The sequence below is a fragment of the Oikopleura dioica genome, chromosome PAR (assembly GCF_907165135.1).
Source record: "Oikopleura dioica chromosome PAR, OKI2018_I68_1.0, whole genome shotgun sequence".
Classification (NCBI taxonomy): domain Eukaryota; kingdom Metazoa; phylum Chordata; class Appendicularia; order Copelata; family Oikopleuridae; genus Oikopleura; species Oikopleura dioica.
In genome coordinates, this window is record NC_137293.1 from 8,753,148 (window position 1) to 8,779,256 (window position 26,109).

The following is a 26,109-nucleotide window of genomic DNA, read 5'->3' on the forward strand; positions in this document are numbered from 1 at the left end:
TCATTGTCTTTTCCTCTGCCTCCATTGCTTTTCATTGCTCCATTCCCCTTCAAAAATGCAATCTCTGATTCAAGCTTTGCAATGTGCGTATCAATTTCTCTTTCGTATGTTTGATAATAAACTTCATTTTTGGTCGACTTTTTGTTCCTCTTGTTGTCTTCAATATTGTTCGCAATTATATTTCCCATTGAAAATAGTAAAAATTCACTTAGTTGAGAAGCTTTTTGGTTTCGTAAGCATGAATTTATTGACAAGGATTTGGCATTATTTGCAGTGTTCTGTGATTATAAGATTGTTTCCATAGTTTCTTTCGACAGGGTATTTGAGAAAAAACTCTACCTTTTCCTAAGCGTGAAATATCAATAAAATTTATTATTACAGTTTCATAAAAAAGTATTTCTAGCTGAGATAAACTCGTAAGTGGCCGTCGATTCCATTGCAATGATACGGACATCTGCCAGTTCCCCAGTCTTCGTGACAGCTTTTTCCTTCAAATTTCGCGTTAGCTTTATTCAGAACAACTTGATCTACCTAGAATATGACCACATGGTTTTAGCGCAACTCGGAAGTGATCTTCATCGTCATAGGGTTCTGTACAAATGATACAGCTTTCTAATCTGTCCAAATCTAATGAAATGATTGAAATTCTGAGAAAGAAAGCATACTTTGTCTAAGAGCAAGAGCTTCATTCCCAACTCTAGTCCTAGACTGCCGCAATTGAGCGATTTCATTCTCTAGGTCACGTTGCCTAGTCCGGGAATTTTGAGAAGTCATCATATACGTCATGAATCTATTTTGAGTTTGCATGGGAATCGGCTGATTTCTCGTAGAATATGCATCGCAGACCAAGTCGTTCAGATCACTGACCAAATTTTCCGTGCTTTTGAGAGTCGTCTTATGTAATTATGAGTCTAGCGGACTTGTCAGCTTTACCTGAAGCTCGTTGACTTGTTGCTGCAATTTTTGGTTTTCCTCTTTTAAATTGCTATTTTCTTCTTTCAATCGCCAGTTCTCTGCATGAGCCTCGTTACTGCTTTGGTTTCCCATCTGATCGAACTCTGAATGAGCCAGAATCTTCAAAAAATGAGCCCTCAAACAAATTTTTTTGCAAAGCATACAAATTAACTGAACAGAAATTGGATCTTTTCTCACACTCCGACATAAATTCTTTGATGACCTCCAACAAACTCACATTGGTAGGGACATTTGTCTCCTCCCCAGTTTAGGAAACATCGTTCTCCGACAATATGGCCACAGGGGCGAAGGACGACACGATGATGACCCTGATTATCGTATTGACGTGTGCAAATAACGCAGTTTTCGAACTTGTCCAAATCTAGTGAGGAAGTCAGAAACTACTGTAAATATTACGGGCTCGTTACTTATTCGCGCCTGGATTATAGCACCGGCATTCGCCTGCGTGGCTCGAATGGTTGCTTGAAATTCTGCCTCAAGCTGGCGTTCCTCTTGTTCGTAAGCGTCATTTTCAGCGATAAACTCTCTTTTATGGGTGAAAAAATATGAAGTCTCAAAATATAATGTCATTTATATGACCTCTCCTGGTGGTTTGATGAATTTCGGGCCGTCGATTTTGATCAATTTGCATCTTCAGAAGTTCTATCTCTTGAGTTAGAGTGGCCACAGTTCTTTTACTTTTGTTGTAGATTCTCTATATTGAATTACATATAAATAAAAATTCATTAACGAGAATACCTTTAGACCTTTATTGCGCATTTCCAAATTTTCAACCTTATTTTTTAGATTGGCTATCATAACGTAGGTCTCTGGATTGTGTATCTCTTGATGACCATGAGGCTGAGGACCGTGCCGCTGTGGCGGTGAATTACCCATTTTTCCTTCAGAACAGGACTGAATCTTTCTTTTGCTACGAGGGAAAATGGTCAAATATTTAGCTTGCGAACGAAAATCTTGATATGATTTTATGGTGTCAAAAACGTCAGAAGATAGCTGAACGAGAGTTTATTTCATGCAAGTTTTCATTTTCAAAATATGATTTTTGTATAGACAGATGTGATGAGTTTTTGAACAGATAAGAAGACACTGAATCGAAAGTAAAAAAATTTACAAACTACGGAAGTGACATAATAATAACAGTAATTATAGCAGTATTTAAAGTTTTAAATCAGTGAGTTGATTCGCAGACGATGGACAAGTCCTTTTCAGACTTGTATAATTAATTAGTTACTTCATTTGCTAATTAATTCTAGCGACAATGTTTATCTTGTCTTCACATTATGGGCTGCCTCTGTGTGGCGACGCAGCTCTACTTTCTTTTGGAAGGCTTCGTCGCAGAGATCGCATGCAAAAGGCTTGACTCCGGCGTGTTTGCGCATGTGAGTGATGAGATTCGAGGACTGGGAGAAGGCTTTCGAGCAGACGCGGCATTTGTGCGGCTTTTCTCCTGAAATTAACGCGTTAGAGCGTCAAAAAAAAAGGGATGAGAAAGAACCTGTATGAATGTAGGTATGCTTCTTCATATCCGACTTCTGGTGAAATCGTTTTCCACAAAATGGGCACGGGAACGGCCTCGTATCAGAATGGATCAGCAAGTGAGTTGACAGCGTCGAAGACCGCTTGAAAACTTTCTGGCAGACGTGGCATTCGAAAATCTACAAAAGAAAAGTAAAAAAAAGAAGGCGGATTCTTATCAGTGTTGAAAAGTGTGACTTTAATTCTGCGTGGTTCTGTATCTGTTTTTGTGGTTCGGCCGATAAGCGACTCGCCCCTCTCATTTTCTGCGGGCGCTAGAAAAAATCACAAACCAAACAAGCCCGTGTGAAATCATAAACCACAATTACCACATGCGTATTTCCTGAAGAATATGCAATTAATTCCACTCTTGTTGCACTTATCGCTATAGAATGAGTTTCCCACAGAGGTTGGTTATGCAAATACTTTGAGATTGATATCAACGAGGAAAATATTGAAAAGAAATTACGGTTTCTTTTTGGCTTTGAAAATAGTGGTATAAAACGCTACTATTGTTAAAACTTATAAAAGTTCACAGATGTTGCTTTGAGCAAATCGAACGTAAGAATTCTCGACTGTGTATGTGTCTTTAAATCCCCGTGCGGCTGCTTTGGGTAATTATTCTTTATCAACGTTCTTTAGTCCCGCAGGTGAGCAGGTAGATTTGAAATGCTCCTGGTTTAAAAATTAACAAAGTGGGGAGTGAATTGAATCGACTTCCCCTTTTTTACTCATGAATAACTAATTCCAGCTTCTCGTCAGACTCTTGCGGAGACTCGATCAATTTCACAAATCGAAATCGTCGAAAAAAAGACGCAATGAATAAGTGATCATCAGCCGGATCATACTTTATATTTTATTATTGGATTGACGATCTGAAAACGATTAACGAAAAGCCACCGATCAATGCCACAAAGGCAGAATATCGAAACCACGATCCCTGGCTAAATCTAACCATAAATAATAAAGCAACTTCGAGGTCTATTTGCTCTGAAACTAAGGTGGTAGACGTCGAAAAGCAGTGCTGTATATGCTGATTTGCGAATCTGTCAGATTTGATAACCCTGGCCGACTCTCGGTGCAGCAGGTGTCGGTGGGTTGGAAGGACGGGCGCTGTCCAGCTAAAGCAACACGCGATAAGCACGTCTGATAATAACCCGTAAACCGGCGAAAAGCACAATTTAAACAGATAACAGAATAAACCTTCCTTTCCTAGCGCGTTTCAAAAAATTTCCTGTCCTATCTTTCTGATTACAGATTAAGCTGTCAGGCTTTGCTCTTTGAAGTTTCGAGGAGGAAAAATATACAGCTGGTTGATAGAGCTTTTAGAAAAATTAGAAAATTAAAGATTTACCTTGTCATTTGAGACGCTTCCGGACGACTCTTCCGAGTTTGCCTCGTCGTGTGCCACATGGTCATCGACAACGCCGTGGATTACTCGTCGATGAGACTTAATTAGATGATTAGATTTAATTTGATTGAGTGTTTATAAGGTTTTATAGAACTGGTATTGAAAAAGAAGGGATGCATTTTTGAAGAGATGAAATTTTTAAGAGCGCCAAAGATGAAAAGTTCTATTTTTATAATGTCTAAGAATATGATGTTGGATTTTGGCAACACTCTGTGTCAAGTATCGGCGTTGTTTGATTAGGTACTCGATGTGAGCCCATTGTGGCTGATTGTTGGACACTTGAGGGCCCTGAGCGTTTTAGCCAGTTTTTGGTGAAAATACGCCACCCAGTTAGGGAATCAAGACGCGAGAGGAAGACGGGCCCTTCAATTTTGAAAAACGGCCGCCAAGAAAAAAAAAGGTTGAGTCTCTTCCTCAGCGCCCTTTGCTAATCCATCGAAAGTACTTGAGCATTTGTTGTGAGCGAAAACCTGGAATCATTCTTTCCAGCGGATAAGGAAGTGAAAAACCTTCCGTAGATTTAGTGCCTTCGATTTGCATGGAAAACAATGCATTAGAGATATTTTTCAGCTACGGTATATTTCCGAGCCTATCATTAAAAAAAAGCATCATTATTTCAACCGTAAATTTTCTCCGGTGAACATATTTCGATGAACCGAAATATAGGTTCAATGAATGAACTATAGCTTGGCCTTTATGCTTAATTTGTTTAAATGATCCTCATGCCTATTAGATCAGATGCGACAGAAATTACAGGATTATGTCTTGAAGATTTCGCATATTGTAAAATGGTCAAAACGCGACGTCTAATTGATATTTTTGTCTTACCTCCAGTTCTCGCAGTGTGACGAAGGAAGTTAGGCAACTCGGACAATTGTATTGGCCGCCCTTGTCTCCTTGGCAGATCTTTCGCAAGTTGTTTAGCTGAATCTGAAAATAATGGTAAGAAAGTGGAGTGCTGTCAATCTGCAGTGGAGTATGGATGGAGATTGAGCAATTTTAAAGCAATTGAATTTAGTACTTTTGTAATTTATATTGTCGAGTGTGGTGCTATTAAAAAGATTAATGTATGATTTGAGGAATCGCACACAGAGAAAAGAACTCAAATCCTTGCTACAGATTCATGGATCAGTGAACACTGATTTGATGTCTTATATAAAACATTGTATAATCAGCATCTAAAATCACCTGAGAAGTTATCATAGCCGACTGCTTCTTGAGCTGCTCGATCACTGCTATTTGGTGGTAGTGGTTTACCATTTGACCCCGTGCCTCCTAAGGAATATTGGTAGATATATGGTTTTATGTGCACTTACGATTTCTTTTGGTTTCAAACTATCTCTCGCCATTGAAACCAGTTGATAGATATCCATCACTGAAGGGCTGTTCAGACTGACTGGCGGTCTATGATTCGCAGACATCGCCTGATGAGCCGCTTGTTTTTGCTGCTGCTGTTGATAATGAAGACTTGCAAGCAATGGCGATTTGTTGAGAAGATTCAGGAGGCCGAGAGCTGGATTTGACTGCTGCATTGCGGGGAGGCTTTGTCCTATCCCTGGCGGTGTTTGAAGCATTCCCGGACGCATGGAAGGAAACGGCAGGGCCTGAGGAGTGTGTCCGAGGCGCAGGGGACCGTACGGGCCAGTCGGCGATTGGTTGAGAGACGGAGCGGAATGGCGCCCCAAAGTGGCGGGCGGAAAACGGGCTGGCGCGGTCGGTATTTCCATGTTCCGTTTTTCTAAATGTTTCTCTTCAGTAAGCGTCTTTTTAAATAAAATATTCATATCTCTAACTATCAGTTTTCATAAAACGCATGAATCAGGACGTCTTGATTAAGAATCGAAGTCTTTATCTTTTCATGCGTAAAAAAACATGCGCCCCCACTCGTGGATGCAAGCTTTCAAAACCCCCATAATTAAAGGCAAATAGCAATCGATTACAAAAGAGTTTACATAAAAAAGTGGGGAAAGGGTAGTGTACTTATTTTCTGATGCTGCTTTTTTTTGAGGTCCGGTAAAAGTATTTCAAATGAAGTGCAGCGCTTGCTGGCGCAAGAGACAATAGATTTAGCGCAGTTATTGCTTGATTCGAGTTATGAAAGCATTTCATAACTTGATTCATACTTTTCCCAAAGTCAAAAAATAGACAAATGCAATTGTATATATTCATGCAAAAACGCACTTGCTGGATTTAAATTTAAATATAGCATGCATAAGTACATGTATACATTTTGATCTGAGACAGTTATTGTAATTATGAAAAGTGATAGAGCGTAAAAGCAGCAACAGAGACGCATTGAAAATGAATTTTAAAATCCTTGTCCAACATACTTATAAAATAATTGCTAAAGAAAAAGTGATGCTTAGTTTCGGTATTTTTGTTAAAAATTATAAGAGACTGCATATAACCAAAAATCTTATATGAAGGGGCAATATAATAAGATATATTAAATTATGATTGTATGTTCCTTTTCTAAGTATTTTCTTTTTGTTATTTGAGGTTGAAACCTTTCTGAGCTTGTCCTTTTTTACTGTTATTCTAACCTTATCACCGAAAAAGCGCGATAAGAGACCGCCGCGTCTGATTTGGCGCGTGTACTCAGCTGGGTAGCTTCGCCCAAGCAAAAGCTGGCCGTTTTAAAGCTGTGGTTTGAAAACGCTTAGCTTACCGTTGCTGCGGATTATGCTGAGGAGCTCGGCAAGGGCTTTTGGATTTGGAGCTGAAGAAGTGTTTGCTGGAAGATTTTGCTGGAAAAGGTGAGCTGGGTCTGGAGCGGTGGGGATTCCAGGGGGTCGCCAGACGTTTCGATTGGAGATTCCAGCTAGAATTGAATTTTTATCAGATCTCTAGGCCGTTTTAATTTCTCAAAAATATGATTTTATTAATTTTTTTCTTCTTCAAACTAGTGAGATTCTTCCCGTAAAACAGTTGATGATTAATCTTATCCTGTATATTTTCCAATAAAAAAAAGACGTCGGAATACGCTCGTATATACTTACCATGAATATCATTATCTTTGGCTCCTTGCGAAGGCGCATTTGGAATCTCTTCCGCAGACGTCTCTGAAGTACTGTCCGTAGTTTTGAAGCTCAAATCTATCGCTTCATCTGAGCTTGATTTTCGGGACCGTTTGGCTGACATAGGAGAGCTACTGCTAGCGGACTGCTCGAGCTTGCGCTTCAGTGTTTTCTGAAGCTTCTCCAAAGAAGGAGTCAAAGATACCGGCTGAGAAGTGGCTCCGACCGAGGAGGGATGGAGATTTATCGGTGCTGAAATTGAGGCTTTCGTAAGTTCTTATATGTGCATGAGGATGATGCTAAAGACGAGTTGAAAGTTGTGATTAGAGATAACTTTTCGGAAAAATATGATTTAAAAAAAATCAGACTTCATCATTTTTGGATAGATTTATAGTTTTCGGTTGAAATTAAGAACTCTTCCTTGAATTTCTGTGCTCAACTTTTGTCCATAAAATGGAGGAAAAGTTCTTGGTTCCTTTTTGAGCTGGTTCTCTACTTTTTGACATATCATCTCCATCTCTTGTTCGATTGAATTTTCTGATCGAAAAAAGCAAAGTTGATTGTTGTTGCTATCAAAGCTGGAGCTTTGAGTTTCTGCTTTTGAGCTGTGATAGTTTGATTTGAGTGATGTAAATGCTCGGGGGTAATTGTCGAAGGTGCTACAGGAGGTGGAACATGGCTTCGGTGGCGGAGTGGCTTTGGTGCTCGCGCTGCGGCGCCACCACTCGTCGACAGCGCCATCGTCGACGCAAAAATCACTGCAAGGCGAGGACGAATCAGAAACTGGCTCGGTTTCCTTCTGAAGGTATCGCTTCAAAATCTCTTTCTTCTGGTAAATCATGCTTTCAAAATATACCGTCAAAATATATGTGATTCTCTTAGCAGCTCCTGCTAAGGACTAAATCTTAATCTGAACCGGAAGTAAATAAGACTTAAAGGTCCTGTATGTTTAGTTTCCGCTGCGCTGTGAGATCGAAAACATAAATTGGAGACCATTAATTGTAGATTTTTTATAAATACAAATTTTAAAGCAAAATAAGGGTCTCCTTACAGAAGATTTTTTCAAAAGGCTAATTAAAATATAGTTTGAAATCTAAGTCTCAAAGAAAAAAATTGTACAGTAAGATTTATAAGTTTTTCTCAGTAGGATGATAAGCTGAGATTAAAGAGCATCGAAATCTTATATGGTCATGGTAATTCATGGTTACGCGCGCAAAGCTGATCCGAACACGGCACCGGTCAGCCAGAATAAATAGTCCGATTGATTTCCCGCGGTGGGCTTATCGCGGTCCCCAAATTGTACCCCTACCACTTCCATATACAATCACACGCTCACCAATATGCTTTCTTCTTATTACAAGCTCAAATCTTCTGGCTGAGTCTTTCTAAAGCACAGATCTTGTCCTCTTTACTTTTCTATTTTTATCAAAATTGACCCAAAAAAATGAGTCATCATTTTTATAGGATTAAAAAATTCAACCCCTTTTTCAAACATCAAAGATCTCCCATTTTCTCCGACTTATTCTTTTTGATAAAAATTTATTTTGTGTATTATCAGTTTCATTATTTTTCTTTTGAAAACGGAAGTTGCGGCTCGACTTTCGGATATCCAAACGTGGCTATTTTAACACCTTCCTTTAGCAAAGTGGAATCACATTCCCCCTTTTTCCTTCGACAATTTATTTTATTCACTTCCTGCCATTCGCAAAATCCTGTTTCGAATTGTCACTGGGAAATTGGCTTCGGTTTATCCCTTTTTAGGTACGAGGGGATTAGACAATCCCGGTTCCTATCTAACTCGTTTTTTTGTTAATAAGTGAGACAGGCAGGAGCCGCGCGAGTCCGGTAAACCCGTAAAAGGGAATGATAAATCTTCCGGAACTTTTGGTCACAAAGACGTTATTGTTCATAATTACGGGCACAATGAAGAGAAGACATTCTAAAATTCAACAGGGGATTTGACTGACTTACGAAATCGAGAATTTCATCGAGCTTCGTATTCGCAGGAATATCAAAAGGGGAAGGAACAGTCATTAGCAGATGCTTCTCATTTGAAAATCGACAATCTTTTACCCTAGTTTCCCAGATTTATCGAAAATCCAAATTTCGTATTTTAGTCGAAAATCCTAGCCTAGGATTCCTAGGGGACCTCTGTTGATCATTCATGATTAGCTAAAAATCGAAAGTCACGGTGAAAAAGGGGGTTTGAGGAAGGCGCTGCACCTGCCGCTCGGTAGTAGTAATCCCTGTCGAGCTAATCCGCTAATGGCTCAGTGCTGATGTCGGCGGCAAGGCGGCATTGAAAGAAAATCATGTGGGAGAGCCGCCGATCGATCACACGCAACTTATCAAAAACCAACATCGTCCCTTGTCAATTTGAAAAAGGACAGTAATTCGAAATTGGCACCGCTGCAACTTTAATGCTTCTTCATCGAAATCTACAGAATATAGGACCTCTTATTAGGGCATTCTCGAAACGAGAGGAAAATCTGCTTGATTGCAATTTTCTCCTAATTGCATTAACGAGCAATGATTAAGTGCCGGAGGAATCTGCTTTGTAGGAAAAACAAATAACTGCCAAATTGAAAGATTGTTCGAGCGCTTGTTTATAAAATATAAAATGTAGCTTGGCGATGGCTCAGAAAAATAATTCCTCCTTTGCTGTGTGAATTACTCAAGAGCCAAAATAGATTTAGCGCGGCCGATCGAGTGGACCCACCGGGCTGGAGAATGGTAGAAATGATTTGGAGAAACAACCGGTGGGAGAGATTGAAATTGCTGATAGTTTATGAGTTCTCTTAGCTTTTGATAAGCCTAAGGGATGTTTTTTCAACTAAATTGGTATTTTGAACAATTTGTTGAAACAAAGAAATTATGAAGAGGATAATTAGCTTTCGTAATCATTAACGTGGAAGTTCATTTTAATTAATTACATGTATGACCGGAGAAATCTCATCTTTCTGATGAAGTCTGCCCCATAACAATTCTGAAAATGAGTTTTTTTTGTTGCTGACCGAAAAAGGGCACGTTAAAATACGTTAACCGCTGGAAATATGACGGAGCGCTAGTAACGGGTGACAACGGATTCGGTTGGCCCAACTCCCGCTGAGTGAGAACGTGCAGGAGGTGTCGAGCCGAGTGAAGGAGATGCATGGGACCACGCCGCCGGTGTGCACTCCTGCAAAGACTGCTCCTGGGCCCAAGTCGGAGCAAGTCTCGGTCACCGAGACTCGGTGTGAGTCCTTGAGTAAACATAAACTGGGGGCATCTTGAGTCGGGAATTGTGATCAAGCACGGTCTAGATGATCTTCAAAACTGAAAATATGGAAGACTAAGAATTAGAATTCTCTGAAAACTTCCATGACAGGGTAAAATTTCATACTGATTCTGATGGCGCTATCGTTAAAGTCTTTTGATGATAGATTTTCGAAATAAATCACTTCCAATTATTATCAGCTGCTTGAATCAAAGTAACAATCTTAATTACTTCCGGTTTGAAAGTAACTATGATATTGTCATGACATTGGGTTGCACAGGTCAAAGAGGCCGTTGAGAAGATAAGTCTATCAAGAAAAGCATTCGAAAGAAAATGGCCCGAAGATGGACATCACCAGAATCAGATTTTTTCATCCTGATTCATTTCTGTGGTCAACAAACGATTTCTTCAAGCTGAATTTACGAATAAGAGGGGCCTGTCGATCAAGATCTGGATACTCCAGAGCGAGATTCATCTTGAATTTTTGACATTAATAACAAATTACGACTTCATAATCGTGATCAGCGATAAATTTTACCCTAGTTGATAATAAGACAGGAGCTGTCTCTGCAGGAGTTCACACCGGCGGCGTGGTCCCTTGCATCTCCTTCACTCGGCTTAACACCTCCTGCACGTTTATACTCGGCGGGAGTTGGGCCAACCGAATCCGTTTTCCCCCCTAGTAACGCCCGAGGCAGCGAACCGAATTCTCCGGTCACCTCTGGTTCAACTTTGGTTTTGTGACCAAGGATGGCGGCGCCGGCATTTTTCAAATATCAACCTTCTGAAAACAAAACACTCTCTCTTTCATTTTGTATTTCAAAATGGCTGCTGATAGCGTCAGGCAGAGAGTGACCAAAACAGAAGACAACGAGGAGAATGTGGAAAAAATAGTCGAAAGCGAAGATGGAAAGAGAAATTTTAATGTTTGGGCAGCGGCTGCGCAGTTTTTGGTCGGACTACTGATCGTTGTTGGCTCGATTTACAGTCAACTTGATACTCAACTAGTGAAACCGAAACCAATTGATCAAGGAAAAGTTTAAATTTTCTATATTTTCATTTGATATCGTTTTTTGACATATTGAATCATTCAAAATAAAACTCTGAAAAAGTTGACAAAGATTTCGTCAATCACCTCCATGCGCACATTTACCTCGAAACCGCTGTTGGAAATGCTCTCGAGCCAAATGGCGACTTCTGGATCCGCCGTGAAGAACTCATCAACTCGGCCCGTCCCTCAGCTAGAAACTGCCTCGCCAAAGTTCCCGGTCATTTGATCATCGATGATTTGCTCATGGACGATGTAAAGAATCAAGTCTTGCAGATCGCACTTTACATGCTCGATCATGTCGGGAAGAAGGGAAAAGACCATCGAACGATTTGGGATCTGTACTTCAATACCCTCACGTATCCAGGATGGGACAAGATGATTTACAAAGGATCAGACGACGAAAGAGAGCACCTGCAAAGACGGCCTAAGCTGGAAAAATCTGAACCAGGCGAGGAAAATTCTCCAGAAGCAAAAAAGAAATGGGATGAATTCAAGAAAAAGGAGACCGAGTGGGTCGAAGAAAAACGATCTTATGAAGGCAAACCAGGATCGGCCATTGACATTTTTGGTCACATGAAGCACGAGGAAGGAGTCGTCGGAGCTGCCATCTGGTCCCCTAGTCTTTACGATCACGCCATTCCAGCGCTCATGCAAAATATTCCGCATGCCCGTAAGTTTCTTCAGGAAAATGTATGATGATATTAATTTTCATTTTAGTCATCAAGACCTTCAAAGGCAACGGCGATTTTTACTTCACATGGCCACTTCCTTTTGTCATGCACCACGCAGCCGAAGAAGACGAAGAACCGGCTTACACCAAGCCAGTCGTCCTTGGCTCTGGTTCTTCCTTGAAGAAACAGAAAAAATCTCGACTTCCTCATGTTGATTACGCTGTTGTTTGGTTCCTGTCCGACTCTCACAAAGGCGGGAATTTACTTCTTTCTAATCCAGTCACTGGGAAGAATATCACTATCGAAGCAAGACACAACCGAGCAGTCATGTTTACCACTGGCTCAGAGAACGTCATGAATTGGCAGAAAGTCACAGAAGGAAAACTCGTCTACATGATGTTCCATTTTTCCTGTGAACAAAGATACGACATGTCTTCAAATGGCAAACAGAGCGCGTTTCTTCCATACGGGTAAGGTCAAGTCAGAATAGAATTGAAATAATTTCATGCCTTTTTAGACATCTCAGAGCTCCAGAAACAGGTGTTCAACAAATCTTTGTCGATCTTGATCGAGGTCTCAATTTCGGCCTGGACGATCCAAGGTAAACACTCTCAGCATAACTCTTTTTAAAAATTTCTTCCAGATACAAGTCCCCTGAGGAAATTGCAGCGATGGACGTCAAGCCACTTGTTGATTCAACAGGAGAAATCGACGAATCCGTTGTCAGAGAAGAAGAAGATGATGACGAGGAAATTGTTATTGATGCTATTGAAGGATAGCTTTTTCAAAAATGCTTTACTGAAAATAAAAATAAACTGCACAAAATTGAGTTTTAGAGGTTTTTCTAGAGCGAGTTTGACTCTCAAAACAAAACGGTGGGGACAAACTAGTTAATGTGGAACTGTTATTAGGGATGGTTCAAGGCCTGGTTCAAAAATTCATAAGTTTCGAGTGAAACAACGAATGACTAACCAGAAATAAGGGAGGACATCTGTATATGGGCGACGGATGTCGCTCGCTTTTCAAAAGCGAGACAGTGTCATAGGTTCTTCTGTGATCCAGCGAGCGACGCAATTTGGAGCGACCTCGTCGATTGCTAGCATTCGGAAAAATGTAAAGGAGCGCAAAACGAGACAAGAAATAATCCAGGAGCAAAAAATGAAGGCTGAAGCGAAACAGCCAAGATGTCAGCCCTGGCGTCTTCCGAAATACAAGGATACAGTCATCTACGCTGGGAAGAAATCAACAACGATTCAAAAGATGGACGGCTTCGAGTATTTCTGCCCAGCTTGTAATGTTTCCTTCGCAAGTCATTTCGAGTATCAAAGCCATTTGATTCTCCGAGAACGTGCCAAGCCTTATGAAGAAGGATTGCGAGAAGTTGCCAAGCAAATAAAGGACTCGAGTTCTTACAATGAGCTCTTTACCGATATAATTTCTCGTAACGACATTCTTGTCGATGAAAAAAAATTATTGTCAACTCAGAAAAAGGAGCAAAATGATCGACTTTTACGATCAGAATCAAACACAGAAAGTTTAAAGATAATCAGAAGGAGCATTTTCAAGTACAATGTCGGTAATTTACCGAAACGTAGAAGGAAAGGATCATTTTTTGGAAAACATTAATAAGGGTTCTCAGGCTCTTCGTAAGGTGGAGGCAAATCTTCCACAGGGATTGCCTCAAACGGGTTATCGAGTTGACCGACTTGATCCGCGTCTATTTCAGAGTTTTGTTGCTCTCTGTCATTTTCCAAGCCGCTGACATGATTTTCAATATCATCTACTTTCCATTTGACACAACATCTGTAGCAATACCTTCCACAAAACCAGTAATGGAATCTCGGCTCAGTTGCTGCTCTAAAGAATTTTATTTTTTATAAATATTTATTAAAACTTACTCTTCAAGCGGCATTGCGTTAGGATTTTCTTTGATTCTCTTTCTAACGATACATAAATATCTCGACCAAAGAATGTAATAGATCAAATAGGAAATTATACAAAGTATAATGCCAGTCAAGAGTAAAATTCCCATTCCAGCGAGTGCAGATAGGCCAAGTAAACATGCTAAATACCCGGAAAAAACAGAATCGTCAGTTTGCTCTTCACAAAAGTCTCCTATCACTGACCAAATCAGGGCTGGCAAATTAGGGTCCCGCCAGCCGCACTAATTTGAGTTAGAACCCTATTGTTAGAACCCTAATTCTCATTTTATAACTTTTTAGTGCGAGTAGTACGAGTTGGAAAAAGCCGCACTAAAATCGTCCTAAAAGAGGCGCGCGCTTATTGGTCCGCCAATCATGGCGGGTCATTCGTTTTTCTTATCCATTCAGCTCTATTCTTTTTTCAATCTTCCACCAATTTGTCCTCCGCGCCTGGTGGGAAGCGCGCGCCGATTGGATGATGAAAAAGAGCCTCATAATTAGTACGGTTAGGGCGGCGATTCAGTCCTAATAGACGAAAAAATATCAAGGAAAAAAAATAGGACGGGTAGGACGGGGATGCCGCACTAATTCGCACTAATTTTGAGTTAGAACCCTAACAATTTTTCGGTAGTGCGGCTGTTAGGACCCTAATTTGCCAGCCCTGGACCAAATGTTCAATCGTTGCATTTTATCAATTCTGCACTGTGAGGAAAATAGTACGGCATTTTATATGGGCCCGTGATTCAGTCGAGCGTTTTGCAAATACAGTGAAACCCCAACTTAAGGCCACTTTTTGGATGACAGCTAATTTAAAAAGTGGCCTTAAGTTGGGTGATTCTACAACTAAGTTGGATGAAGCTAAAATTTTTCTATTTCTGGAGTAAGGGACTGAATCATGGGAATCAAAAATGAAAGGCGGAGGGCCTTATCAGAAATTTCTCGCACGAACCAAGTATGAATTGTAAAAACTGAATGCGCCATTTGAATCAAACCTTCGGTTATGTTTTCATTCTCTTAAAAAAAATTTGCTGCAAACATGTCGCAAGAAGAAACGAGAATCAGCATGACATTGGCCGAGAAAAAAAGATATGCAGAGATTATAGTGAAGACGCCGGAGAAGAGTGATGCAAAGAAGATTATCAATGGGCTATTTCGAAAGACACATGATGGAAAAGACATTCCGACGCGGATGGAGGTTGAAGAAGTACCACAAGTTCAAGTGAGAGAAGATGCCGACGCTGAAAAGCCATCGACTTCAAAATCGCCAAAGAAGCAGCCGAAGATAACGATTTTTTTTATTAAAAAGTGAATCTGTGAATAAAAATTGAAAAAAAAGTGGCCTAAAGTTGGATTTTTTTCGGATGACAGATTTCGGAGATTTTTCAAAAAAGTGGCCTTAAGTTGCTCGGCCTTAAGTTGGGGTTTCACTGTATTAAGCTCGATGAGGCATCAAAAATTGGTCATCTTCAATAATAAGTTACTTTCCTCTTACGTTCTATTCCTAGAAAAAGAATGAATATGATCAAGATCAATAATATTTTATCGTAATCAATGTTTACTTAAGTTTCTGCCATAGAAGTTCTGTGACTAAGAGTCTGAGTACCAATTTAATTTCGATTACGCCTGGGAAAATTTGATCCATGACATAGAGGTTTCGACATTTCAAACTACATGGTGCACCTTGACGAGCTGCGAGCGCGCGTTGCAACCACCGAGAAGTTAAATTACAAGTAATATACAGGAAAATACGTCAGATACGATTAATTGATCTTAGGTCTGAGAAATTCGACAACTTCAAATTCAACACCGGACACGATGGCACCAAGAAGGCAGTTTTTAACGCAGAAGACGCGCTCAAAGAACTAAAAGAAACCAAAGTCAAGCTTGATTCTTTCAAAAATGAAACGCGAGTGCGACAAATTATGGCGAGTCACAAAGGGGCTTCGGCTTCGAAACTTGTTCCTGAGCGAAATCGAGTTCCCTATGCCGACAGACCGTACCAAGATCCGATGAGTAGAACTTCCATGAGCACGACCCAAAGCGATCGATTACTTTCACCTCTCCATCAAAATCGAAGGAGTGCGTATCAAAATCGCCCGAGTGCCCCTCGTCGGCCAGTTTTTTAAATCCCTATCTAATAAAAAAACATGAGTTTAGCGCTTCTTTGATTTATTTATATGTAATTCATCGAGTACAGTTTGTCAATTTTGGCAGATTAGAGTGCTTTAGTTGCTGACAGAGGATTTCCAGAGGGATGGCTCCCATGGCTGTCCGGGCTGCTGAGTGGTGAAGAGGTTGACGGTGCTACTGGCATAGTCAGCGACCTGAGGAGTAACGGTTAGATTTTGTATACGGAGAAAACGCTTACGTTGATGGTCACGAGGCCGGTATCAGAGTAAAGGTTACCCCATGGATCTTGGATGACGTTGATGCCGTCAACGTTGATTTCACCAGAGTTGGTGGTCAAGTTCATGCAGGCAAAGCCGTTTCCGACGGCGTCATTGAGCTGCATAGCGACAACATCTCCGGGCTGGGCACCAGCGACCTGATAAAAGAGTTGAAAATCAGGTTTTTTGAGATATTTTACCTGGAAGTTGTAGTTGGATTCCTTGGCCATTCGGAAGTCATTGGCGGTTTCCATGAAGTAAAGGCCGGGGAGAGCGTAGCCTTCGTCGGTGCAGGAAAGGGTGACGTCAACGTCAGTTCCGCAAGTGGCGTTGTTGAGGATACCAGTAGAGGCATCGAAAGATTGTTCCCAGAAGATCACGACATCGATGGTGTCGGATCCGATACCGTCGAAGTTGGTGAAAGAATATTCGTCGATGATGAATTCACCACCGAGGAAGACTCTCCATGGGTTGTAGCCGTTGAAATCAAGGGTGCAAGTAGAGTTGACAGCAGTCTTTTCGAATTGGATCTAAAGATAGAGGGTTAGGACGCAGCTTGAAGCTTGTTTCTTGTTAAGATTTTCTCATTTTTATCATAAAAACTAACCTGAGTTCCGCATGGATCTTCGTCGGATTGTCCTGGCCAGTTGACAGGATCAAAAGCGGCGGCAGAAGCGATAAGGGCAGTTGCGAATTTCATACTTTCTTTTATGAAGTTTCTCTTTCTTGAGACTACTGATCAAATATCCTGTATCGGATGATTTTATATGAGCAAATGTAAATAGAAGCGCGCTTTTATAGCGTCACTCGGCAGCGCGCGCAGGCGGCGCTCGAGAGCAAAGAGAGAGAGAAATCACGAGCGCGGAGTGTGCGGCGCTGGAATTTTAACGACGGCAGTAGCTTTTAAATGAGGAGTGCTTTCGGAAGCAGCTTCACATTCCCAGAAGGGATTATTACGCAGTTCGCGATAAGTGGCAACGTAAAGTCTGCTTTTCTCAGAATCTGGGACAAAGTTCGAGCCACAATAAAAACGAATGAAAATGAAATTTCAGAACATTCAAGTTCCGGCAGCGTTTAAAATGGCTTTATCTCGTAAATGACGAGTGGTGATATTTGCAAACGATGAAATTATCAGGTGCATGTAAATAATAGATATTTCAGTGTCAACGTTTTTTTTTATAAAAAGAATTCTAGCGACGACTGACAGAGGAGTTTTTTAGAGGTATATTTTGATGACGTTTTTCTCTATCACCATCTTTATTAAAAAGATATGAAGATAGCTTTAAGACCGGATGATTTACGAGTCCCTTTCCGCCAGGACATAAAAGTGGCGACTTCTGTAAATGAGAAGGGCAAAGTCGGCAAATGTCGCCATTCTCTTTGCTCAATATTCTCAATATTGAAGTTAGGCAGTGATTTATAGACTCAAGAAGAAGGCGCTTTAGAATTTTTATGCGTTCCGGGCATTCTGCCTCCTAATTTCTTATATCAAGGAAATTTCACTACACAATCGACACATACACAAGAGGACACGCACAGTAATTATAATAGCTTTAAAATGCTTGTAGATAAAGATTGAGTGTAAGCTGTTCAATTGAATTGGCTTGTGTTTGCAGAGAGTGAGAGCCAACAGCCGTGACACATTCCAAACTTTTCTGCTGACAATCCCCAAATCTCAGTAACGACCGTCAAAAAAGCGTCAAATATGCAAGAGAATAACAATGCAAATGAAAGAGATAAAGAAAAAAAGCCCAAAGTTAGGGTTAGAAGAAGGAAAACTAAAGAAAAGGTAATTCATATTTCTCAAATAAATATATTATTTTATACCAAAATAATCAGAATAAGGAGCCGCACCTTCAGTGCAAATAATTTTCAGCCTTTAAAAATTGCTTTATTTTTTATCAGAAAATTCTAAACTACGATAGATTTAAGGAGGGGGTCGACGAGAAAAATTTTTTCGCTTTTTCAAAATTTTGGTTATATTTTTGGATTCCTTAATAAAAAAGGAACATTTTTGGTCTCCAGCTTTTTGGGCATTGACTAACTTTTTTTAACAAAATCTTCGATTTTGTGTCTGAAATTCGAGATTTTACAAAATTGTAAAGTTGGTTATTTCACCCAAAAACAATCTTAATCCGATTTTTATTCACTAGATATTGTTTTTGAATGGTTTTCTTATCATTATCAGTAAAAAATTTCGAGTCTCGGCGCTTTTGGTAAAATTCTCCGTGAAAAATGAGCAAAAATGACGATTTTTAGGAAAATCGCATATTTTTAGTAAACATAAAAAATTTTTTATATAAAAGCAGCCCGTTTTATATTGTCGCCGCTGTATTTTTAAGGGTTTCAACTTACTATTTAATAAATTAGACGAAGAAAAAAATATCCCGTTTTCGAGATTTTTTGGTTACGAGTAACCCCCACTTTGACCCAATTTTTTGAAAATTTTTTCGAAAAAAATTTTTTTCTAGTTTTCGCCGCTGTATTTTTCAAACACTTTTCTTTCCACCTGAAAAGTCAGAATTCGCCTATCTAAGCAGGTTTTTCCGGATTTTTGGTTACAGAAATCCCGATTCTCGTCGACCTCCCCCTTAAGGATAATTCATATTTACCGACCGAATTAATAAAAAGCCCTTTAAATTTGTCTTAAAATATTTCTCCGCGTCAAATTGTCTCAAACACTAGTTTATTCGACATAAGGAAGCCCATGCTCCAATTGAACATGTTTGCCCATATTTTACAGCTAGAATAGGAAGCCTTTCAAATTTACACGTTTTCAGGAATGAGATTTTTTCACGATTTTTAGAGAGCGTTTTTCAATTTGAAAAATCCATGGGAAAGCAGTTTTGCGTTGATTTTTTTCAAAGAGAAATTTGCGTTATCATACTTAGCGAGCAATTACTACACAAATATTGGTCAAGTGGACGGGGACCTTCTGAATTCTGATTGAAGGACTGTTCTTATTCATACCAAAATCGTTCTATGTTTACTCTTACGGTAAGAATCTTACTGTAACGTTAATTAAATCTTTGAGTCTCAAGCATTAAATTAAGATTAAAAAATTGATTTTCAAAAATATTAATCATATTTAATATTAATTAATAATTAATTAATAATTAAAGCAAAAATAATTACGGTTTTAAAGTTTATTATTAACCCTAACCCTAGCCCTAACCAGGGGTCTAAATATCAGCCGAAATCCTAGTGCGAAAGCGAAGCGAAAGCGAACTATTTTTTCAAATTTTTTGCGAAGCGAAAGCGAAGCGAATTTTTCGCCCATGTGCGAAGCGAAAGCGAAGCGAAATATCATTGAAAATTGCGAAAAAAAGCGAAAATTTTTGTGCTTGAATTGAAACGCATTCTCTGGCAAGAATCTTTAGCAATCAGACACTCAAAAGAAAAGATGATTTCAAAAACCTATTTTTGGGGCAGAAAATTACAAAAAATCTGTTACTGTACTTTTTTCAGCTCGTCAATATAAGCCGAATGGTGGGTCTAACTGTTGATTATTCCAAGTTAGTAATAAAGTTTATTATAAACTGGATATCAGGGGTGACCATTCGGGCATCGGGAAGTCGGGGAAAACGGACAATTTTCGGGCAAAATGTGTTCGGCCGGGCATTCGGACGGCTCAGCCCCTTTAATTTGGCCGGGCAAAAGTGGGCTTTTCGGGCATTTCGGCAAGTTCGGCACTTTCGGGGAATTCAGCGCTTTCGGGCAGTTGGTCAAGCCCGCGCCGAGGAAAATTTTTAAAATTCGCATTCTTTACAACTAATTTTGCTCTCTTGCTCCTCTAACTGAATCAAAAGCCTTTCGAAACTTATTTTTCTAGCCCTAATCTATTGAAAATTCCATCACCAGCTCGACCGGGCATTCGGACGGCGCAACTCTTGGCCATTGATTTCGGCCGGGCATTCGGATGCCCAATCGACGATTTCTTGCCCGAATGGTCACCCTTGCTCGATAGGAGATGAGATCATCTTCGATTCTAGATAAGCCCTGTTCATAAAGATCATTCTGATCATTCAAAAATAGAGGATTATCTACAGCACTTACAATAAAAAAGTGTTTTCCGGGGTAGGACCAGCTTGATAACCAGTCAATCCTTGGATTTATGGAGAGTTAGACCCACCATTAGACTCGTCTTGACAAGACTGAGAAAACTTGAATTTATAACGGCATCAATAATGCCCCTCTCCAACTCTTTGATAAAGAATCTTCCGAATAGCAAAGTCGCTTGCTGTGCGAAAATTTATGCGAAAATTTGGGATTTTTTGCGAAGCGAAAGCGAAGCGAATTCTGCTCTCCAGTGCGAAGCGAAGCGAAAGCGAATTCGCTTCGCTTCGCATCGCTTCGCAATATAGCGAATTCGCACTGCGAATTTAGACCCCTGCCCTAACCCTAACCCTAATGATTCCCAACTTGGAAAAATCTAAATTTAAAGTTCAGCCGGCTCTTTTGGAATAATTAAGATAAATAACGTATGGTATGCTCGCTGGGTTATTCACTTCTCGGTTGAGTTACTCCACCCACGTGAAGTTGCGTGGTGGAGGCGCTTCTCCAGGCTTTGCTCCAGCATCTGGGCGCCAAGTTTAATTGTATCCCTTTAAAATTCTTTATTTAACAAAAACACGAGAGATAACTAGAAGAAGAATTTTACAAAGAAGATCTTGGAGCTTTCAAGAACCTTCTTAGTTTTCATCCTTTTTGCCAAACCAAACGTACAATTACAAAAAGGTCTGGCCGTAGGCTAACTGTCGAGCAGAATGGAATTTCAAGGGGAGAGGAAATCACGAAGATAATACCATATTAAATTAAATTTACCAAACAGGGTCTCAGTCAGAGAAAGAGAAGGTTTGAATAAGCGGGCATATAAGCTGGTAATCATCGGCCCCACTCACACGCGCGGAACGAGGCGGTACTTCAGATAGGCAAATTTTGTTGAGCTTTTTTGAAGAGCTTGAATAAACAATTTTGCTTAGAAATATAGAATAATTTCTGTATAAACCTGAAGGGCAGGCATTCAGCTTGAAATTGCCCTACAATTTAGTCCTTCTGAAAAAGTTATAATTGAATAGATTCAGTTAAACTTATCATAAGCTCTTGTATACAACTTATAAGTAGATCAAGGTGTCAGTCTTTTTTAATTCTCGATTGAAATGATCTCTTTGCTTCTCTCAAAAATACAAAACTACAAGATAATAATGGACAATAGATGGAGACAATAGAAGTGCCGCGTTGGCCGCAATTTCGACAAATTCTAACGCTGAGCAAATTCTCCCCCTTCCCCTCCGTTCCTGTCCAGTACACACCACTTTGTCGCTTTCCTAATTAATCCCTTTTGATACGGCTCATTATGAAACATTTTCGAATTGAATTGACGATTCTCCCAAAGAGAGAGAGAAAAAACACTTGAAAAAAGCGCCCACAAGTTCTTTTCAAAAAGAGAAAGATGGATCAATGAATGTTCGAACTTCGAACTTGAATTTTGCGAAAAAATAGAGAAAGAAAAAATTTTAATTAAAAAATTAGTTGAACAAAAAAGTCATCTTTATTTCTCAATTTTGACTGTATTTGACATTTGATTTTGCACTGTGGGGAGCCGTGATTCGGAGATCTTTGTCTAAAATTAACTCCAGGCTGATTTAACTGATCTCCTTTCCCGCGACTCTTTTTAGCTTATTATCTTAACGAGAGGAAACTCAAAATAACATTTTCACAATGCGAAATTTCGGTTTTCAGAAATGCGCTAAAAACGAAATGGCCCAGAACGAAACGCAAAATAACGAAAAGGACGAATTCGCCGACAGAATAAATTCTCAGTCCGATGAAATCGAAAAAATCCAAGCCAGAACATTTACGAAGGCTCTTAATTCCGCGGCGGTAAAAGACCAGCCGATTGACAACTTATTCGAAGATCTGCGGGATGGAAAACGGCTGCTGAAGATTGTTAATTTTTTCACCACTTCAAAACTCGTAAGTTACTGGAAGATAGTACAGTATGACCAGGAAAAAGGTCAGACTTGCTCTAAATCTGTCAACGCGAGTTTTATGCTCTCGCGATTTTTTTCTTCGTTTTATGAATATTTGACAACGAGTACTGTGGATTTTCTGGCTTTATTCTTGTTTATTTAGATTATTCATTTGATAAATTAAGAATTTGCCAACGTCTTTGCATCAGGTGAAGGGAAAAAAACTGATTGACGAATCTTCCCACGTGATTTGAATGGGAGCCCTTGATTTTAAAAATTAATGAATAAATAAATTTATTTTTTATTCAAAAATTCATTCAGAAAATCTTTGATTCAAGAACACATAAACGTCTGATTCAAAAGTCACTTTTGCTAATACAGTATAATTACAGAAAACCTGACAGTACATTTAAGAAACCCGAGCGAGGCTCATCAAATATCCACTCAAAAACAAACGTAAATAAATGCCTCGATACCCTGGAAAAGAATCAAGTCGAGTTTGTCAACATTCAAGCGGCCGAACTAGTCGCCGGAAATGAAAAGATCACTCTTGGAATCGTATGGACAATTTTACACCACTTTCAGGTACACTTTATTTTTCAATTGAACTTGATTTTGCAGAAGATAGTTTTTTTAACCAAATGCTGATTCACGGCTTAGATCCAAACCAGGTCCTTTTTTATAGAGCTAATAATTAGATTCTTTGATGTCCGAAATGTCCTCTTGAAAAAGGTCATTGTTGCGCGTTTTAAATAGCCCGTTCCTACTGATTGATAAGTCGAGTACTTCGGCGGTTGTTGCCACTCTTCTAAAATTATGATAAGGTTTAAGGCAGCGAAAAGCCTTATCAAGCGAAACTCAAGAGCTTAAATTATCAATAATTATGCTTCAACAGCCAGCATTGCTCGAATTTCGGCGTAACTTACGAATGGCTCTTCTAGTGCTAGAGCCGTCAATAACCGTAACGGGACTCTCTTTTCGTGAAAATATTTTTCTTGGTGCGAGGGGCGGAAACTGATAAGAGGGACGTTCCATTTTTTATCAGAAGACTCGGCCTTACTTCAAAAGAAAAAAGTCCGCCTTTCCTTCCTGCCAAACGAGCTATGTAAAGAGCCATTGAATGAATTCATCAAGCTCTCTCCATCTGATGATCTTCTTGGAGGGTGGATGTTACTTTGTGGGTAATTATGATATGACTCCGCGGCCGAGTGATACGGGTAATTTTCGGATAAGCGTCTTCCTTGATTTGAAGGAGAAGGAGGGTGAAAATGATGCTCTGATTTTTCTTCTTTTCTTCGTTTCGGGGAGATTTTTCGAGATCTAAATCGATCCATGAAATTAAAAATCAGCGCTAAAAACGCTGAGAAAGCCTTACTCTGGCACTCAAACTAACCTCGGAAATCCTGCAGTAATGCACTGCTGAAAACAGCTCATTTCTTCCGCTTGTGCCGCCCTAGAAAATGCGATTATCCCCTTTTTGTTCTCTCCTAAATTTCATACTCGTGGTGGATTCTCTGAATCTGTTGCGCTAAGTAAACGGCTATCTTATCCATCAGGCTCACAAGGACGTCCATGTTCAAGAGTTGCGAGTTAGACAAATTCAATTTTGGCAATTTGCAAAGCTGGCAAATTTCATTCAATTAAAGGAGCACCAGGATATGTTGAAGGACGCCCACTTGGCTTTATTTTTACAAGTCGAGAAGAGTTTTTTCTAATTAGAAACTCAAATTTCAGATTCTGAACGCTGACTAGGCCAAAACTAAGCAAAAAAATCATAAAAATCAAAATTTTCACAATTATCATTTTTCACGATTTCAGGTCAAATTGGCGATGAAAAACGTAGATTTGGACGAAGATCATGCCCCAGACGTAATTCTCATGGCTTGGGTAAAACGCCAAATCCACCAATATGTCCTCCCGCTTTACAACTTCAAAAGCTGCTGGGTAGATGGGAAGATCTTCGTCGCCATCTTGTTGAACAACGGCTTACTGGAGAAGGAACTTACTTGGGAAAAGTTATGCGACCTTTCGGCCGAGCAGCGGATTCAACTAGGCAAAGGTTACGTAATTACGCAAATTCCTCAGCTGCTTAATCGAAAACTTGAAGGTTCAACTTAAAATTTTGCAGCAGAAGTTTTTTCATTTTACCGTTTCGTAATCAAAAATAAAGCTTTCACGGTGGCACAAGAGCGATTGAAAATTGCGCCCATTTTAGAAGTCGCCGATTTGATGGAAAAGCCCGACTCGAAATGCATTCAGCTTTACGTCAGTTATCTGTACGAGGAGCTTAAGGATTACGACGCAGAAGGCTCTATCTCGTCCCGGTCCAGCCTAAAAAGCCTCGTCCAAACCGTAATGATAAGCCGGACGCTGGATGGCGCGAACAAGCTCAAAGAGCAAGCTCACCAGCTGATTTTGAAAATTCGCGAAATCAAGAAAAACGCAGAAAGTGTTAATCTGGAGGATGATTTGGAAAGAGTCGAATTGCTACAAAAACTGCACGATGAAAATGAACTGAGAATCCGGGAAATCGAAAGTCTGCGGGACAACGTCGAGTCTATCAGACGAGATTTGAAGGATGAAATCTCCGCCGAGCTTTGGGAGCTCTTCCGGGTCACTGCTCACGTGGTGGAGGCGCTGCAGCAGAGATTAGGAGTTCTAGTGATGGACAAGTTCCAAGGGGTGACCGATCAGTGGTACGAACAGATTAAACTGATTGGAGAAAAAGTCGAAAAATTAGGAACTGGTTGATTGATTTTCAGTAACGATGTTTCTGTAAGGAGTTGTTTTTCGGTGCCTTATCAAAGAAAAAACAAGTCACACCTGGGTACTTCTTGAAAAACGTGTACCATGATACTGAAATCCCACGACTAGATGTTGAAAGATCAACCGGATCAAAGATTTTTCGCTTGAAAACAGCGAAAGTTTGCTAAATGCTCTTCTTGAGTTGAAAAATGCAGTCGATTCTGTAGCCAAGATTATCGATGATTTCCCCATGCATTCGTCGACAGAAGAGGACCGCAAGGCCGTGATGGCCGTTGTCAATGGAAGAAACGAGGAAATTGAAAAGAAGATCAGCGGGTTGAAAAAGTTTGAAGAGGCCAAGGCGAAATTCGAGCTGACTGAGGTGAGATTTGGAGAGGTAAGGGGAAATGCTCGTTGTTGAGTGGAGAATTGTAACTAACAGAAAATTTCTCATGAGTCTTACATAATTGTCTACTAGACATTTGTTACTGTAGTGGAGATTTAATTAGATGTCCTTAAATTAACTCAGAACTGCTCTTATCGTCCTCGAAGGCGCGAATTAGCAGCTTTAGCCTCATTCGAACTTGACGTCTTTTTTGCGGAAGGCTAACCGCGGCCCAGGTTGAGGGGTTAATTCTACCGCGTAAATTTTAATGCCGAAGACACCCAGCTTGTCCTGATTTATTGTTTCAACACTTTTCAATAACGCCATGATCACTTTCTAATTTTCGCTTTTCCTCTCTTTTTTTCGAATTACAAATTCGTAATAAGAGGTAATTTCGTGATATTTTTCAAGCACAGAAGATTGACAGCCCTGAGTCGGGTCTTTTGATCGATTATGTTTTATGGCGATAAACTCACGCCGAGTTTGAGCTTGCTGATAAGGGCAGTACACCGAGGCAAGAAGAAAAGTTCTAGAGACGTGTGCCTTCCGGAGTTCCAGCTGTCATTAGACTCACACCTTTTCTTCAATCTTTTTTCAAAGGAACTATTTTAGGCTCAGCTCGAAAAGGCCTTCCAAAGAGATAAAGAAAGGTTCACTTCATTACTACAGGAACAGTGCTTAAAATTTCCTTCATCTGGTGACGTTTTATGGTAAACTTTGATCGTCATTAAAGCTGTAGGGCATAATAGATTAAGTGTTTTATGAACAAAAATTTATGATTAAAAGTTCTTATCTTTACAAA

At 39.9% G+C, this 26,109-nt stretch overlaps 5 protein-coding genes and 1 long non-coding RNA gene across 6 annotated transcripts; 2 read left to right on the forward strand and 4 right to left on the reverse strand.

The window, feature by feature from the left end:
* Nucleotides 1-387: 387 nt before the first annotated feature.
* On the reverse strand, nt 388-1,503 carry LOC145704887 (uncharacterized). Its single transcript, XM_081782352.1, has 5 exons — nt 1,383-1,503; nt 934-1,336; nt 666-894; nt 532-627; nt 388-488 (listed from the first exon to the last, which is right to left on the reverse strand). Exons 2-5 carry the CDS (start codon nt 1,114-1,116, stop codon nt 400-402), a joined length of 597 nt encoding a protein of 198 aa, XP_081638478.1. The 5' UTR covers nt 1,117-1,336; nt 1,383-1,503; the 3' UTR covers nt 388-399.
* A 462-nt stretch (nt 1,504-1,965) lies between these two features.
* On the reverse strand, nt 1,966-7,161 carry LOC145701887 (uncharacterized). The gene is made up of 8 exons (XM_081779101.1): nt 6,901-7,161; nt 6,570-6,722; nt 5,218-5,639; nt 5,090-5,176; nt 4,730-4,831; nt 3,845-3,940; nt 2,471-2,630; nt 1,966-2,422 (listed from the first exon to the last, which is right to left on the reverse strand). The coding sequence occupies exons 1-8, from the start codon at nt 7,040-7,042 to the stop codon at nt 2,238-2,240; spliced, it is 1,347 nt and encodes a 448-aa protein (XP_081635227.1). The 5' UTR covers nt 7,043-7,161; the 3' UTR covers nt 1,966-2,237.
* A 4,123-nt stretch (nt 7,162-11,284) lies between these two features.
* On the forward strand, nt 11,285-12,717 carry LOC145703293 (uncharacterized). Its single transcript, XM_081780632.1, has 4 exons — nt 11,285-11,895; nt 11,943-12,366; nt 12,414-12,497; nt 12,540-12,717. The coding sequence occupies exons 1-4, from the start codon at nt 11,469-11,471 to the stop codon at nt 12,673-12,675; spliced, it is 1,071 nt and encodes a 356-aa protein (XP_081636758.1). The 5' UTR covers nt 11,285-11,468; the 3' UTR covers nt 12,676-12,717.
* Nucleotides 12,718-15,979: 3,262 nt separating this feature from the next.
* On the reverse strand, nt 15,980-16,973 carry LOC145702837 (uncharacterized). Its single transcript, XM_081780122.1, has 4 exons — nt 16,813-16,973; nt 16,406-16,735; nt 16,187-16,363; nt 15,980-16,142 (listed from the first exon to the last, which is right to left on the reverse strand). The coding sequence occupies exons 1-4, from the start codon at nt 16,903-16,905 to the stop codon at nt 16,044-16,046; spliced, it is 699 nt and encodes a 232-aa protein (XP_081636248.1). The 5' UTR covers nt 16,906-16,973; the 3' UTR covers nt 15,980-16,043.
* Nucleotides 16,974-17,783: 810 nt separating this feature from the next.
* Nucleotides 17,784-24,928, forward strand: LOC145701668 (utrophin-like). Its single transcript, XM_081778882.1, has 6 exons — nt 17,784-17,994; nt 21,948-22,181; nt 22,363-22,386; nt 22,592-22,762; nt 23,996-24,284; nt 24,348-24,928. The coding sequence occupies exons 1-6, from the start codon at nt 17,911-17,913 to the stop codon at nt 24,926-24,928; spliced, it is 1,383 nt and encodes a 460-aa protein (XP_081635008.1). The 5' UTR covers nt 17,784-17,910.
* On the reverse strand, nt 22,934-23,735 carry LOC145704830 (uncharacterized). The gene is made up of 4 exons (XR_014134502.1): nt 23,678-23,735; nt 23,571-23,630; nt 23,104-23,497; nt 22,934-22,985 (listed from the first exon to the last, which is right to left on the reverse strand). It is a non-coding gene; the product is annotated as an uncharacterized LOC145704830 (long non-coding RNA).
* Nucleotides 24,929-26,109: the final 1,181 nt, after the last annotated feature.